Source organism: Protopterus annectens, chromosome 13.part0, assembly GCF_019279795.1.
Source record: "Protopterus annectens isolate FY-2018-M chromosome 13.part0, PAN1.0, whole genome shotgun sequence".
NCBI lineage: Eukaryota > Metazoa > Chordata > Ceratodontiformes > Protopteridae > Protopterus > Protopterus annectens.
Window position 1 is genome coordinate 915,789,386 of NC_056747.1, and position 14,488 is coordinate 915,803,873.

At 39.5% G+C, this 14,488-nt stretch overlaps 1 protein-coding gene across 1 annotated transcript in view; it reads right to left on the bottom strand.

Annotated features, from left to right (window-relative positions):
• The window catches only part of BECN1 (beclin 1), a 1,139,297-nt gene that overhangs the window by 460,992 nt on the left and 663,817 nt on the right, over nucleotides 1-14,488 (bottom strand). Inside the window, exon 7 of the mRNA XM_044054677.1 lies at nucleotides 3,600-3,736. Within this exon, the coding sequence (XP_043910612.1) occupies nucleotides 3,600-3,736 (137 nt within the window). The remainder of the gene's footprint in view (nucleotides 1-3,599; nucleotides 3,737-14,488) is intronic.

Sequence of the window (14,488 nt, forward strand, 5' to 3'; positions counted from 1 at the left end):
GAGGTGTAGAAAGAAGACTAAAAGGACCAAATATTCGGGTTTTAACTCTTCAAACCTGACCAAAAACTAGAAATATATCACTTACCAGGAGCTGATAAAAAAAATGACCTCATTAGCGAAGCGGCAAATGAGATCTGGGTAATTACCGCCTTGCATCATGGGATATGGGGCTGCCTTGAGCTGGTAAAAGTGACTCTCGAGCTTAGCAAGTGACGAGTCGGAGCCGAGGATCAGCTCCGAACCCATCCAGCAAGAATGAAGGCAAGATTGACAACTTAACATACTATGATCAATATACTTCTATATACCATCTCAGCATCACAGGAGCACAACATTATATTAACCTCAACTTGCTTTTGCTTAGCCTTTCTTACCTTGCAACAGTGTAAAGCCTGGATGCCGCAAAACTAATACAAATACTTTTCTGCTTTACTATCTTTAATGTGTACAGCAATCACTGATAGGACACCCCCCTCAAGTCACTTTTAAAATACCCTCGACTGCCATGTACACAAGACTGGTTTATAACATAACATACAATTTACATTATGATTTTTTTTTTTATAAAAATAATAGTAAGAACAAGAACTGTTTTACTTACACTTACTTCTTTAGTCCATTCATTGTCCTTTTAAACATTAATGACAAAGGGGGTATATGCATTACAGTCTACCACCAACCAGTTCAATACAGTCAACAAAATACCATTTTTTCTTCAGATCCGTCTCCCATTTATTCAGTAATTTCAATACCAGTCTCTGGTCCAAGTCCAAGGTACTCCTGGGTCTTCTAGACAGTTCCTGTGGATTTCTCTCTCTCATGCATTCTCCTTTGGAACAATGGAACAGTTTCACTGGCAAAGTCTTTTTATAAGCTGTTACTATAAAAATGAGAAGCAGCGCCCTCATCAGTTTACTGGTTAAACTGTTTATTTCCATCTTAGCCAGTTCTGCATCCAAAAATGTCTTTGGTCCTCCAGGAAAAAAGATTCTGATGAAAGATGCATACAGCAGATTGAATCTCACAGCCTCTCGACATTACCTGACTGCTGGTATAAACTTGCTTTTTTTACTGCCTAGTGTAAACTCCATAATAATTTTCCATAAACATTCTACTGTCTTGTCCAAAATTTTTAATACTTTTCCCTTCTGTCATAATTTTAAGAAAAACTATTTCTGCTGGTAGCATTGAATCTTGACTAATATGGCTGTGGCTGCTTTCTCATGCCAAAATTTGGAACATACACACAGATGTTAAATCCTGCTCTGGAACATTCCAGTTGTGCACTTGTACTTTCATAAAATGAATGCAATCTATTCCTTCCAGTTATTGCAGCATTGCAGAAAATATATAGTCTTTCTCTTTGTGCTGCCTTCTGAAACAGCTCTTTATGAGAAGCCACACGTTCAGCCAGCTTTTTTTTTTTTTCATCCTCTGATTTTTGCAATTTTATTAGTTCACCTGAATAGTTAGTTAAGGCTTCTTTTATTTTTTCCAGCTTTTTGTTATGACTTTATATATGTCTTTAGTATTTCACTTATTTTAAAAACCTTGGAGTACACTTGACTTTTTTCTTCTTCTTCTAAATAACTGGAAGCCATCTCCTATACCAAAGCTGAAACTTGAACTGCTTTTTGTTAAATAAGTGCAAGATTCTTTTCAGCCTGAACTTTTTCTTTTTTGGATTACTTTCTCTCACTTTCTCCAAATGTATTATTTGACAGTGTAATTACTAGCCATTAATGAATAACTTTATCTAGTCTGTTTTTTACAGTTGCAGTTTTCATGCTGGTAAAGCTCTAATCAACCTGTTAATTAGTGTGTAGCCATCTTGGAAGTCCCTTTGACTGAATTATGTTTTCCTTAGCTTGGGTTTTTGCTTTCTGACTGCATTTCCTGTTTCCATTCTGCTTTAATGTGAATTACTGTTTTCCACTTCCCATACGTGTGTGTGTGTGTGTGTGTGTGTGTGTGTGTGTGTGTATATATATATATATATATATATATATATATATATATATATATATATAAATAAATGTGTGCATGGCGCATGTGTATATATGCACATGATATATATGTGTGTGTGTGTGTGTGTGTGTGTGTGTGTACCTATATAAATAAAAAACAATTAAATGACTGATGTTCTGAGAGATCAACCTGCTGCACCTTACTGATAATGGCTAACTCAAACCCTGCCCCTGTCCCTAACCCCAACCTAACTTTAGAAAAACCCTTCCTGTAATGCTACCACTACACATGGCATCTCAGACACAGAACCCATACAAAACACACACACAGTCTGTTATGTGCATGCTTATCTCCTAACTTAACCACTACCCTAACCCTAAAATTCACACACAGCCATAATTGTCATGCACTATCCCCTTACCTAACCCAAATGTACTCTCACTCACAAACTCCCATCCCCCTAATTTCCACACACACAAACCTTAAAACCCTATGCATTTCATATCATGCACATTTGGCATTCAGAATACACACACAGCAAACATTTGACCTTTTATACATTTACCCATTTGTTAAACAGTTAAGACCACTGAAAACAAGTGTCCTTTTTCAGGAGCATCCTCAGAGCACTGTCTGCTTAAGTAACTTGGTCAGTCACACAGCTAGTGTGTGGTAGCAAACCTGCACACTCATCACTTCATGCTTGCTTACTAGAACTTTTTCCCGAGACAATGTCCCATTCTGTTGCATTTGCTCTACTGAAGTCAGGACTCTAAGATTAAGGTGTCCATACATTTAACTGGACTGTGAACTACACGTCTGCTGAAGGCTTGTTTCTAAATGGTTGCTTGCTTCCAGATACAAGACTTTCCTGCTTTCTATCTTTCTCTCTCTCTCTTTGACAGCACTAAACTCAAGACTGCCCTTTTGTAAGAAGACTGTACCACAAGCTGCCTCAGACATGTCCCTTTTAAAGAATCCAAATGACTCTGCTCTGGTGATGCTGCAGCCAAGACACTCTAGTTAATCATACCATTTCCTGGGGTGATGAGTTCTGTACAGCTTCTGTGCAGACTACGATGACATTTCCCATCTCTAATGGAAGACATGGTGCCTTTTGTCTTCGCTTACTCCATTACCTTTCCCCTTACATACACTGATAAATCTCTTCCTAATTTCTTTTCCCTTCTATAAAATATGCCCTCTAGTACCTTTAATATGGGGTCATGATTCTCTGCACATCATGCTTATGTTACTATCACAAGAGCGCAGCACTGTTCTTCCATGAAAAGCACAAGTTAAACAGCTTTTCTTTATACTTCAAGCACTTGCATTCTCTGCATTTCATTTTCCTTTCATCTTGCCTTTGTCAGCTCATTTGTGCATATGCTGTTTTTTGTCTTTCTTCCCTCTACCACTACTAATCTTGCACCAAATTATAATCTGCAGCACGAACACTGTTGCTCAGACAGGAAATGCTACAATTTCCCTAATATTTCTATGCCACACTTGGCTAATTTAAATGCTTCCTAATACAACATTAAAGCCTATTACTTAGGATGCTGATTCCCCTATCAGTTAAATGTAAAATGTCACAACTAGAATCATGGATCCCTCCATTAGTAACTCACCTGTAATTCTGGCATTCATTCTCTGTAATATTAAGTTGTGTGTCAAGCTGATCCAGCAATGTGTCTGTGCATTCTTCACAAAGAGGGTGGTCCAGATCAGTCTGACCTGACATAATGTCAAACAGGTCACTCGTGACCTATGAAAAGAACAAAGTACTAATAAAATTTGGATAAATACAGTCCATTAAAAATTCTAAAATATTTTCTTTATATTGCTATACAGGAACAATCAAAAACACAGGTCTTCTTAACAAATTTACCATAAGTACAGTCCTACCTACCATCATCACCAGTGTATTTCTCATAGACAATAACAAACTGATGTTTATTAACAAACCATTTCACAAGAACACTGAAGGACAATGGAGTATCAAAATTCTAAAAATACAAAAACCTAAATCACAGAGTGTTAACTAAACTCCTGCCATGAAGTAAAACAGGTTACATTTATGGTACACCTGAACCTGCTAAAAAAGAAAATCACAGATCAAAGAAAAATAAAACTGCTGCCAAAGGAAAGCATGTGTGTCTTACTTACATATACTTATAATCCCTTTCAATTTGCTTCAACAACCCTATGAACTGTTGTCAAAAGTGTTCTAACTTTTCTTGGTGTTCTTGCTTGAAATCACAACTTTCCTACAATAATAGCATGGGACTTCTGTTTTTGATTACAGTTTGCTGCAACAATTATTTTGTTTGTTGCCAAAATATTGCTACTTTTTCTTTGCTTTGTTGATTGAACCTGTATCTTACCAATCAACATGCAAAAACACAATATAAGCAGTTCCATCAACAATCCCACTACATCAAAACTGCAAGTAATGATGTTCTTATACTGAAGTTAAATTTGGCAAGTCAAGGAGTCCTTTTAAGGAAATTCCTTAGTGGTCTAAAGTCATTTGTTCAGAATACTGACTGTCAGAAATATACTCAGGCAAACTGTGAGTGAGAAAAATTGTTTCAATAATTCATTCAACAAGATACTACAGGGAAACTGTCTGCCACAGATCAGGAAGGTGACCTTTAGTTTATATAGTACATTTCATGTATATAACCCTCACAGAGACCCACCTGAATCAGAGACCATGAACTGAAATACACTGTTGGTCTATAGGTAAAGTATTAAAAGTGGTGTTAGACAGTTGACTAAGACTAAAGTTTTTATCAGCTAAAGGAACGTATGTGTGTGCACTAGGTGATTTAATGTGTTTAGGCCTTCTACAAAGATTGGATGACTCTCATAGGGCTGTTTGGTACAGTAACACCACCAACCTTAGTTCATTTATTATTCAAGAATACTGAGATGTAATTGTTTCAAATGTGACTGCCTACAACAAAATCTGTTATGACACTCCATTAGGTTTATCATCTCATTAAAAGAAAATCACACACTAAACACTATTTCCTTTCCCCAGAGTGTGTTTCCATCCATACAGAATGGTCCCCATCTTCCACATATTAAAAAACATGAATTAGCAGATTATTCCTCAGTGCATACCATGTTGGGGCTGAATTAAACATCATGGTATATAATACAGGAAGTCTTCCTTGCTGTTATATCACTACCCATCACATCTGAAAGTATTCTGCCAAGGAAAAAATAAGGTACACAGGTCACTTTTTTGTTATTTCACATCTGCTGAAGTCATAACTCTATTTAGTCTCAAAATTCACAACTATTTGAGGTAATACTTTCATAAAAGTTGCATTCTTTCACTTTCCTGAAGTCAAAAACCTGTCAAATATTTTGCAGAGGGAAGGTGAATAACCCTGACAACCATGGAAAGTAAATTCAGTAAACATCTGAACTTTGCAAGCCAGTAAATAGGGAACTGACTAAAAAGAAAGGAAAATAGGACCTACAACTGACAAAACATTTTTTTTTTAAAAGGTGGTTACCTCAGTTTTTTTCTTTATTCATTTGCAACAACTCTTCATATATAATGCAATACATACACAAGAAACAAATAGGTAATAAAGTCCCTAATATTTTTACAAAGGATTCTCATTTTCAACACTGTTTCTCACTAGTTCTATTCTAAATTAATGTGACTGATCTGACATGACATGGCAGGCATTTTAATCTCAAACTGTGCCCTCACAGTGCATTATGGGCAAAAAATAGCTCTCTAAGAAAACAAAATCAGCACGTCTGTTCTCATGAAGTCATTCAGCATTAGAAAAAAAATGAAAATATAAGCAGCAGTTACTTTGCTGCTGGGATGTTTGTATTGCGTAGAACACAGTGGTAAGAAAAACACTTTTCAATTTCTTCCCAAGGTGATCTTTCAGCATGGAATCTGCAACTCTTTAATTTCACACATACTGGAGTCATAAAAAAAATCAGCCTAAAATGAACATCTTTCTTACTTGTAATGTCATTTACAGCTGCACTCTTGATTTCATGGTCCATAAACCTACTGAGTCTTTTGTAGTCCTTTTTTAAACATCTTTAGTAAATCATCCCACTGAATATATAACATGATGCCACATACAGTTTTCACTGTTACTGTCATGCAATGTACTTATATGTTTTCTTTTTAACAATTTTCATTCATTCCAACATTACATAACTGCTCAGTTCGTGCCTTCCCTTAAACCTCAGCCCTTCTCATGAAAATTTATCTGCATGTATTGTCCACATAATGATATTTCTACTAATGTTTTCCTCCCCTTTTCTAAAGATCCAACCTCCAGTTCTTTTGTGTGCTTTTCATTATACATAATTTCCTTGATGCTGGGTATAGATTTTGAGTTTTGTTTTCCTGTATTTGCTTTTCTGGTAGCCAGTAATATCAACCTTAGTATGGCCTGACTAGGTCAAAAATATTCAGATCCTATATTCCCTCTCAAAAGATTACTTTCATTAGTTAAAATTAATTGTTCTCTAACTATTCTGTTAAAGTACTGTGTACGAAATAGTCAAAATCTTCTAATTCATTGTTCCCAAAAACAAGTTCCCAGTTCTCTCTCTCTCTCTTTCCCATCATACCTCCAAGCATTTGCTTCCTGAGGAAAAATCTTCCGAGGTCTGCCTGAGGGAACATACCCTATCCAAATGTTTCTATGTAAAAATCCTAAACCTTCTGGATGAATTTTTTAAACCATCTGGACATTTTTTGCATACTTGGGAGCCTCACAAGTGTTCCCATCATTCCTTTGTAAACTGCCTTTAAATCCTCCTTTCCCAAACTTTTCTAACCACCTGTGATTTCTTATCTAGTTATGTAATATTTTACATGTCCTACAAAGTATTTCTTTTTAGCAGCAGTGTCTATTCTAGACACAATTAAAAACTCTACCAGAGCTGGTCTGTTACTTAGCACTCCCCATCCCTTTCTACTTGTTTATACTCTGCTACTAATCCCAGATAGTGAAGGCAGTCTTAAACCTGCAGTTAAAATGTCTGCTTAGCCTCATCCCACTGTATTGCCTTGCCCTACAGTGTTTATTTGCTCCCAAGTACCTTTTTGTTCCTTTGCTGATTTCTGGCAGCTGGTGGACAGGTAAAGACTATGAGTTGTAGTTCCTGTGGTACATTGTTTGATTCCCTCAACTCTCGTTTACCTAATGTGTGACCTTGAGTAAGTCACTTAACCAGATACTCGTCCCAGATCCCCACTGAAAAGGGACTGTGGGCCCAGTGGTGCAAACTGGTTAACAAATGGGTATTATTTCCTCTAGTAAATTCTAGCTGCCTCTTGCTTATTTTCTATATCCTACCTTGCAGTCATTCCTGCTGGTAAAATCTCTTTTCTCTATTCCCACACTGGCTTAGTTCTTAGAAGTTTTTGTGCTGCTTAATAAATACAATATTCTATATGGTCATTGTTATTTTCCTTGAGGACTACTGTCCAAAATTCCATTTTATCACTTGAACTCCCTCATTTCATTACCATAATTTTCCATTTTGATTTATAATATTCTGCTCAAGTATATTCGCCTCAACTGTGTAGCTTTAAGTACCCCTTCAAATTAAGTAAACCTAAACTACGTTGCTCTAGGGAAAGCATTAGCTAATCCCACTTAACTCATCTTTCCCTCCCCAAAAAATTTATTCCGATCTTTATCATATACAACTTCTCTGTGTATAAGACTAAAGGGACTAAAGACATTTCCATTGTTTGTATCTTAGCATGAGCTTTCAGTTTCTCAGTTTGTGTGTTGTCTCGTTTAGTGTCTTCAAACATACCCTTCGCTCCCATAACAGAAACATTTTTAATCCCTACAACAAAATATATCTCATCTTATGTCCCTGTAAGTATGGGTTTTGCTGAATTAATGTGCGAGTATTACAAACGTTATTTTACCTTCATTTATTTTATGTCCCAAAGAGACTTGAAACAAACTCAAAATGTTCCACAATACCAAAACATCCCATTCAGGATTTAACAAAAAATGACTACCATCTGCATATAAAAATAAGTTTTCATCATTACCATATCAGGTATAGCCTTGAATTTGAGAAGCCATTATTTTCTTTACTACAGCTCTATATGTAAAACAAATAACAGTGAGGAAAGAGGACATCCTTGCCTGGTTACTCTGTTCAGACACACCTCACTCAGCAAAATTCTTGCCTCTGACCATTTATACATCTTCCTTACTATTACTGTAATGGGGAATGCAAATGCTACCACTGCCCTACTCACAGAATCCCAGCTGACTCTATAAAATGCTTTCTTTACATCAAGACTCACCAAAGCAGTGTTTTCTTACACATTGCTGCCCTCTGAATCATCATTGCTCTAGTAATGTTGTCAAATGTTTGCCTCTTCTCCACAAAAACAACTTCTCCGTTTGCTTAGCTAGCACTTATTGTTTAAAACTGAAATGGGCCTCTATGAAACTGGATCTGAACGGTCTTTACCTTTTCTGGGTAAACAGCCTTCTTCCAAAATGCTTGTACTTCCTCCACTTTTAAAATACTATTAACAAAACTTTCCAGATCTTTGAAACTTTCTTCCTTCCTAATTTCCAAACTTCCACTGGATTGCCATCTATTCCTGGAGACTTCCATGTTGAGTGTTTATTTATCACCATTTTAATGCAGTTCTGCCCATCATTGCTATTAATTTGTTGACCATCTTCCTCTAACTTTAGCATATCAAGTCTTCCATAAATATTTCCATTTCTGCCCTTTTTTATTTTATTTCCCCATTCCTTTGTTTTATACAAAATTTTATAACATTTCTGAAACATCAGCAAGATTTCTGGTTCATAGGTAAGTTCTAGACAATTGGTTTGTAGACCATTTCAAGCCTAGGAAAAAGGACCCTACTCAAAATTTACCTCTAGCATCAGGGAGAACAAGACCAAATAGACCAGGAGATGGAATCTGAGGCTGCCCATCCAGTTATCTAGGTTTACCTTGAAGGTGGCAAGGGTGATACTCTGCTTGACATGTAATGGAAGTTTGCTTCAGAGGTGACATATGTTGGGATATGAATCTATCATGCCGTGTCAATTTTCGGCTGATAATGGTTTAATTCCTTTAACCAAGTATTTTATGTACCAGTAATTCTGCAAAGGAATAGGATATCAAATAGTGTTGCATCTTTCATGGTACAAAAGGCTAGACATAGTTCTCCATGGAGTAGTCTGTAAGAGACCGATTACAGAGAAAGGGCCGTCAGTCTCTCCTGATAACTAAGATTTTTGAGACCATTGATCTTTTTAGTTATGAACCTTGGAGGTCTTTCAAGCTGTACGACATGTTTAGAAACACACAAGCCAAAAGTTGCATTACATTCAATAATGGGTCTGATAAGATGCAAGTAAAGGAGAATGAAGACTTCTTTGGATCTAGCAGAGATGCCTTCAGATATCAGATGGGAAAGATAAAAAGGGCTCTCTCAAATACTGTACAGACTTGATGGTCAAATGATACAGAATTATCAACAAGAGTACCCACACATCCCTTATAACAGTGTCTGATTGGAGGGAGTGAATCTCATATACGGTAAGTGAAACTTTTGTTTCCCAAAATGCATTATACAAATTTTTTTACAATTAATTTGAGACTACTGTCTTTGCACCAATTAACATGGTCCAAGCCATGTTGGAGCAATTGCAAGTCAGTTAAAGATCGAACACCACCACCTAATTTACAATCATCGGCAGACTTAGTTAACCAGAGGCCAGAAGTGCTGTTCTGAAGGTCTGAGAAATATATGTCAGATAGGGCAGGGCCCCAAACTGACCCCTCTGGTACACCACTGGTAAAAGTTTTGCTTTCAGAAGTGGCACCTGCTACTCTAATCACATGGGTTCTGTCAGACAACCAGTTAGCTATCCAATGCACAATATAAGAATTTACAATCATATTTACAATTCTAGCAATAATGCTTGCATGGGTAATATAGTGTCAATGACTATGGCCAGGTCTAGATGTGCAGCATGCACTGCATAACCACTATCCACTGCTTCAGTTACTTTTTCAGATAAATGAATGATGTTAAAAAAGCAGGACCTTCCTTTGATAAAGACAAAATGATTTCAATGTCTAGATTGACAAAGTCTGAGATAATGTTCTCCATAGCTTTACATATGAGGCTAGTGAAACTAAGAAGTCCATGGTTTGGCTACCTTTGTGTAAAGGCATTACAATGGCTGCTTTCCAGGCTTCAGGAATGTAACCAGTGGAGAGTATTAGATTAGAGAGTTTAATTTTTGAAAGAGCTGAGAGAACGTGTCCCATACTAATTACAGGGTGTGGCTGGGATTGTGGAACCTGTGTGACAGGTACAACTGTAGATAGATAAAATTTTCACAAAATTTGTTGGCTAGGATATCAGCTATTTTCTTTGGGTCCGAGTGTAGCATTACTGTGGTCTAGCTTCTAATACTGTCATATATTTGTTCTTAACTTCTTGATGTAGTTAAAGAAAGATTTACAGTTATCTTTGGTTTTACTGGCTATTTTGTTAGTTTGCTAAAGTGTGCTCTTAAGGTAGGTAGAATGAGACCTCTTATAAGCATTAAGCAGTTTCTTCCTCTTGTTATGTAATTTCTTTATACAGTTATTCCATCACAGAGGTTTGTTTTTAAACTTCTCATATTTGTTCAGATAGGGACTACCTTACCAATACAACTATTTAAGTGGGAGTAGAAAAGTACAGTTGTGTACACTTACCATAAATGTAGATGTTAGAGTGTAATCACTGTTGCAGTCATCACCTGTGGGAGGATTCCCAAAAGCTGAGGAGATGGGTGGAAGGATAGGTTAGACCCAAGGCACAGGTGAGCAAGCCCTGCAGAACTGCAGAGGCAAACCCTTCCCTAGACTCAGAAACAAGAGGTAGGTGGTAATGTTTTGTAACGGTATGGACAGAGGTCCAGGTGGCAGCTTCTAAGATGTCCCTGGTGGGGACTCCTCTAAGGAAGTCTGTGGAAGTGGAGGCTGCCCTAGTGGAACGGGTACAAATAAGACTTAAGGGGGGGGGTTCCCATGTAGTCTGTATCCATTTGGAAATGGTTTGTTTGGAAATGGGCTTCCACTCTGCCCCTGGGGCAAAGCTGACAAGCAGCTAGTCTGTTTTTCTGAAGGGTTTAGTATGGTCCAGATAGCATCCGAGTTGTCTGTGCACGTCTAGCGAGTGCAGCATTCTTGTTTTGAGGGCTGGGAAAGAAGGTGGGTAGGTGTACGGCCTGTTTGAGGGTCACATCAGATACCACCTTGGGCATAAAGGAGGGAAGATCCTGTCTGCATGGAAAATGATGAAGGGCTCAACAGCTATGATTGCCTGAAGGTCTGAAACCCTTCTGGCTGAGGTGATAGCTATTAAGAAGGCAGTCTTTCAGGAGAGGTATTTCAATTCTGTTGAAGCAGCAGGTTCGAAAGGAGGTAAGTCCTAGGCTGGCATGGGAGGCCTGATATTAGAAACCTCTCTGAGGAACTGTTTAATCAGAGGATGAGAGAAGAGGGGTTATGTCTGAATAGTAATGGGCTGAAACTGCTGGGGCATGGACTTTAATAGAAGAGAAGAGAAGGAGAGGCCACTTTTGATTAACTCAGCTAGGTAATCCAAGATAAGAGGGATGGAAGGATGCGAGGTACTGGCCCCCTCTGGACTGGCTCCAGGAGCAGAATCTTTTCCATTTCCCTGTGTAAGATTTTCTGGTGCTGGGCCTTCTGGCCTCTGTGATCATGTCTAGGACCTGTTTACTTAACAGGGACTCCTTGTTAGCTTTTAAAGTATAAGCCATGCTGAAAGATTGAGAGTCTGCAAGTCTGGGTGCAGTATCCCTCCCCCACCTGGGTCAAGAGGTCTGAGATCAGGAGAAGCTGCTTGGGGAGCTGTAAAGTCAAGCTGCGCAGTAAGGGGCACCAACGTTGTCTGGGCCAATCTGGAGCAGTGAGGATGGCCTTTGGTCTCTCCTCACTTACTTTGATCAGTACCTTGGGAATAAGGGGCAGAGGAGGGAATGCGTACACAAAGAGGGAGTTCCAGGGGAAGGTCAAGGCATCCACCTTCCATGCTAGGCGGTGATACTCCCTGGTACAGAACTTTTGCAGCTGGTGGTTGAGGTGCGAAGCAAAGAGATCCACCTTTGGAATCCACCACTCCTGAGTGATTTGCAGAAAGATTTCCCTGTGGAGCTGCCATTCATGGAGGCGGCTGTCAGCCAGAGGTTCATGGCTAGCTGCACAGAGGGTAAGATTGCGTCCCCCCAGTTTATTGATAAACCACATTACTGTGGTGTTGTCTGTTTTTATAAGGAGAACCCCTGGCCTGAAATGGGGTTTGAAGGATGTCAGAGCCTTTTGTACTGCCATCATTTCTTTGACTGATGTGTAAGAGAATGTGCTGGGGATCCCAAAGACCTTGGGTGCACCTGCCTGCTAGGTGAGCACCCCAAGCAATGTCTGAGGCGTCAGTGAGGATGGTCTGACCAGTAGGGCTGAGGATAGGTTCATAGAATAGTACTAAGCTAACTGCCCATATGGGACATTTTAAGCCTAGCCAGTTACCCCATGAGAGAATCAAGCCCTGCACCTTGTGTCTGTAAGGTAAACACTTTAACCATTATGCCAACCTAGGATGAAGGGAAGACCCTTGTTCTTGGCGCAGGCCTCTGCCCACCAGAGAAACTCGGCCCTTATACATGGGATCAGAGGGAGAGAGGTCTCTAGAGACAGAGTGCTGACACCAAAGGTTCTTTAGATACCATTGAAGTTTCCTCATGTGAAGCCTCGCCAGAGGAATTAGAAGGACGCAAGATGCCATGTACCCCAAGGCTTGCAGGAACTTCCTCGCAGTGAGGTGACATCTGGAAGCCAGCTGGGTAAAGCAGAGAGACAGGAAGCTCTGCTTTTCTGGAGATAGGAAGGCCATTTGGGATGCTGTGTCTAGCAGAGCTCCCAGGAAAATGATCTTCCTGGTGGGAGTTTCCTTTGATTTCTTCTCATTGATTTTGAACCCTAGGGAAGTTAGGAGGATTTTAACGAAGAGAAGGTCCTGGAGCAGCTTTTCTTTGCACTCTGCCTGAATGAGGCAGTCATCTAGGTAAGGGTAAATCTGTACACTTATGTCTGCAAAATGCTATGACTGTGGCTAAGCATTTGGTGAATACTCTAGGTGCAGTAGATGAGCCGAAGGGCAGCACAGAGAACTGAAAGTGTTGTGATCCTGCTCAGAAGCGAGGGAATTTCCTGCAGGATTCCCTTATAGGGATGTGGAGGTAGGCATCTTTTAGGTCTAGGGTCACTAGTCAGGCATTTTTTGTCAGTATAGCCAGAAGCTGCTGCAAAGTTAGCATTTTGAATCTGGGGACCACCAGGGAGGTGTTCATAATAGATCGATCCAGGATGGGGTGCCAAGTGCCCTCTTTTCTGGAAACAAGGAACAGTTTGCAATTAAAGCCTTTGCCTGTTTGTTCTGAGGGGACAGGTTCTACTTTCCCCCAGGATATCAGAGTTTGGACCTGTTTCAATGCCTCTGCCCACTGATTTGGAGGTAAGTCTGGGTACCCTCTTGGAACAGAGTTAACTGAAGGGGAATTTGTATCCCTGAAAAAAGATTTTTAAGACCCATTGGTCCTTTGCTACAGAAGGAAAGCCTTCCTCCTAGCTTTTGGAGAGTGAAGGGAGGGCAGAGGGGGGAGTCATTGGGAGTTTTTGCCATAGAATGGTGGCTTAGAACTCCCTGCCTTTGGGGCGGAAGTGGTCCACTGTTTGCTTCTCTGCTGGCCCTGGGATAGGGGCCTGGATGGTCTGTCCCTGCGGGGCTTACCTTGGCTCTGTCTGTAAGGTGCAGGGAAGGACCAGTGCTTAGAGGGAAAATTCCTGCTGAACCTGGGAGGTTGAACCTGAAAGAAATCTTTTACTGTTTGCATAGATTTTACTTTGTCTTCATCTTTTTAAGCACCTCTTCTGCTTTTACTCCAAACAAGTGGTCCTTAACCAGGGGTGCATCAATAAGTTCAGACTTGACAATCAGGGAAATGTTGTTCCTTCAGCCATGCGTGTCTCCTAATGACAGATCCTGACACTGCTGCCCTGCTAGAGGCGTCTAGGGTGTCATATCCACAGTGCAATGAGTGTTTGGCCACTTGACAAGCAAAGTGCAGTAAATCTGCTAACTCTTTTGAATTGGCACAGTCAGGAAAGGTAGAAATCTTTTGTTTTAATAGATCCAAAGTGTGTTGTTGATATTTTAACATATGGAACTGACAGGCGAGTGCTCCGATAGCTAAGGCTGCAGAAATGTATACTTTTGTTTACCCCATCTGTCCAGAGCTCTGGAATCCTTGTCAAAAGGAATAGTATTCTTGGCAAAACTAGTCTTAGCTCCTTTAGGTCCCTGTGTAATGACTTCTGGATCTGCAGCAGGATTTCTGTACAGGTATTTGTGAGAATCCAGTACTCTAATACTTGTCAGGTT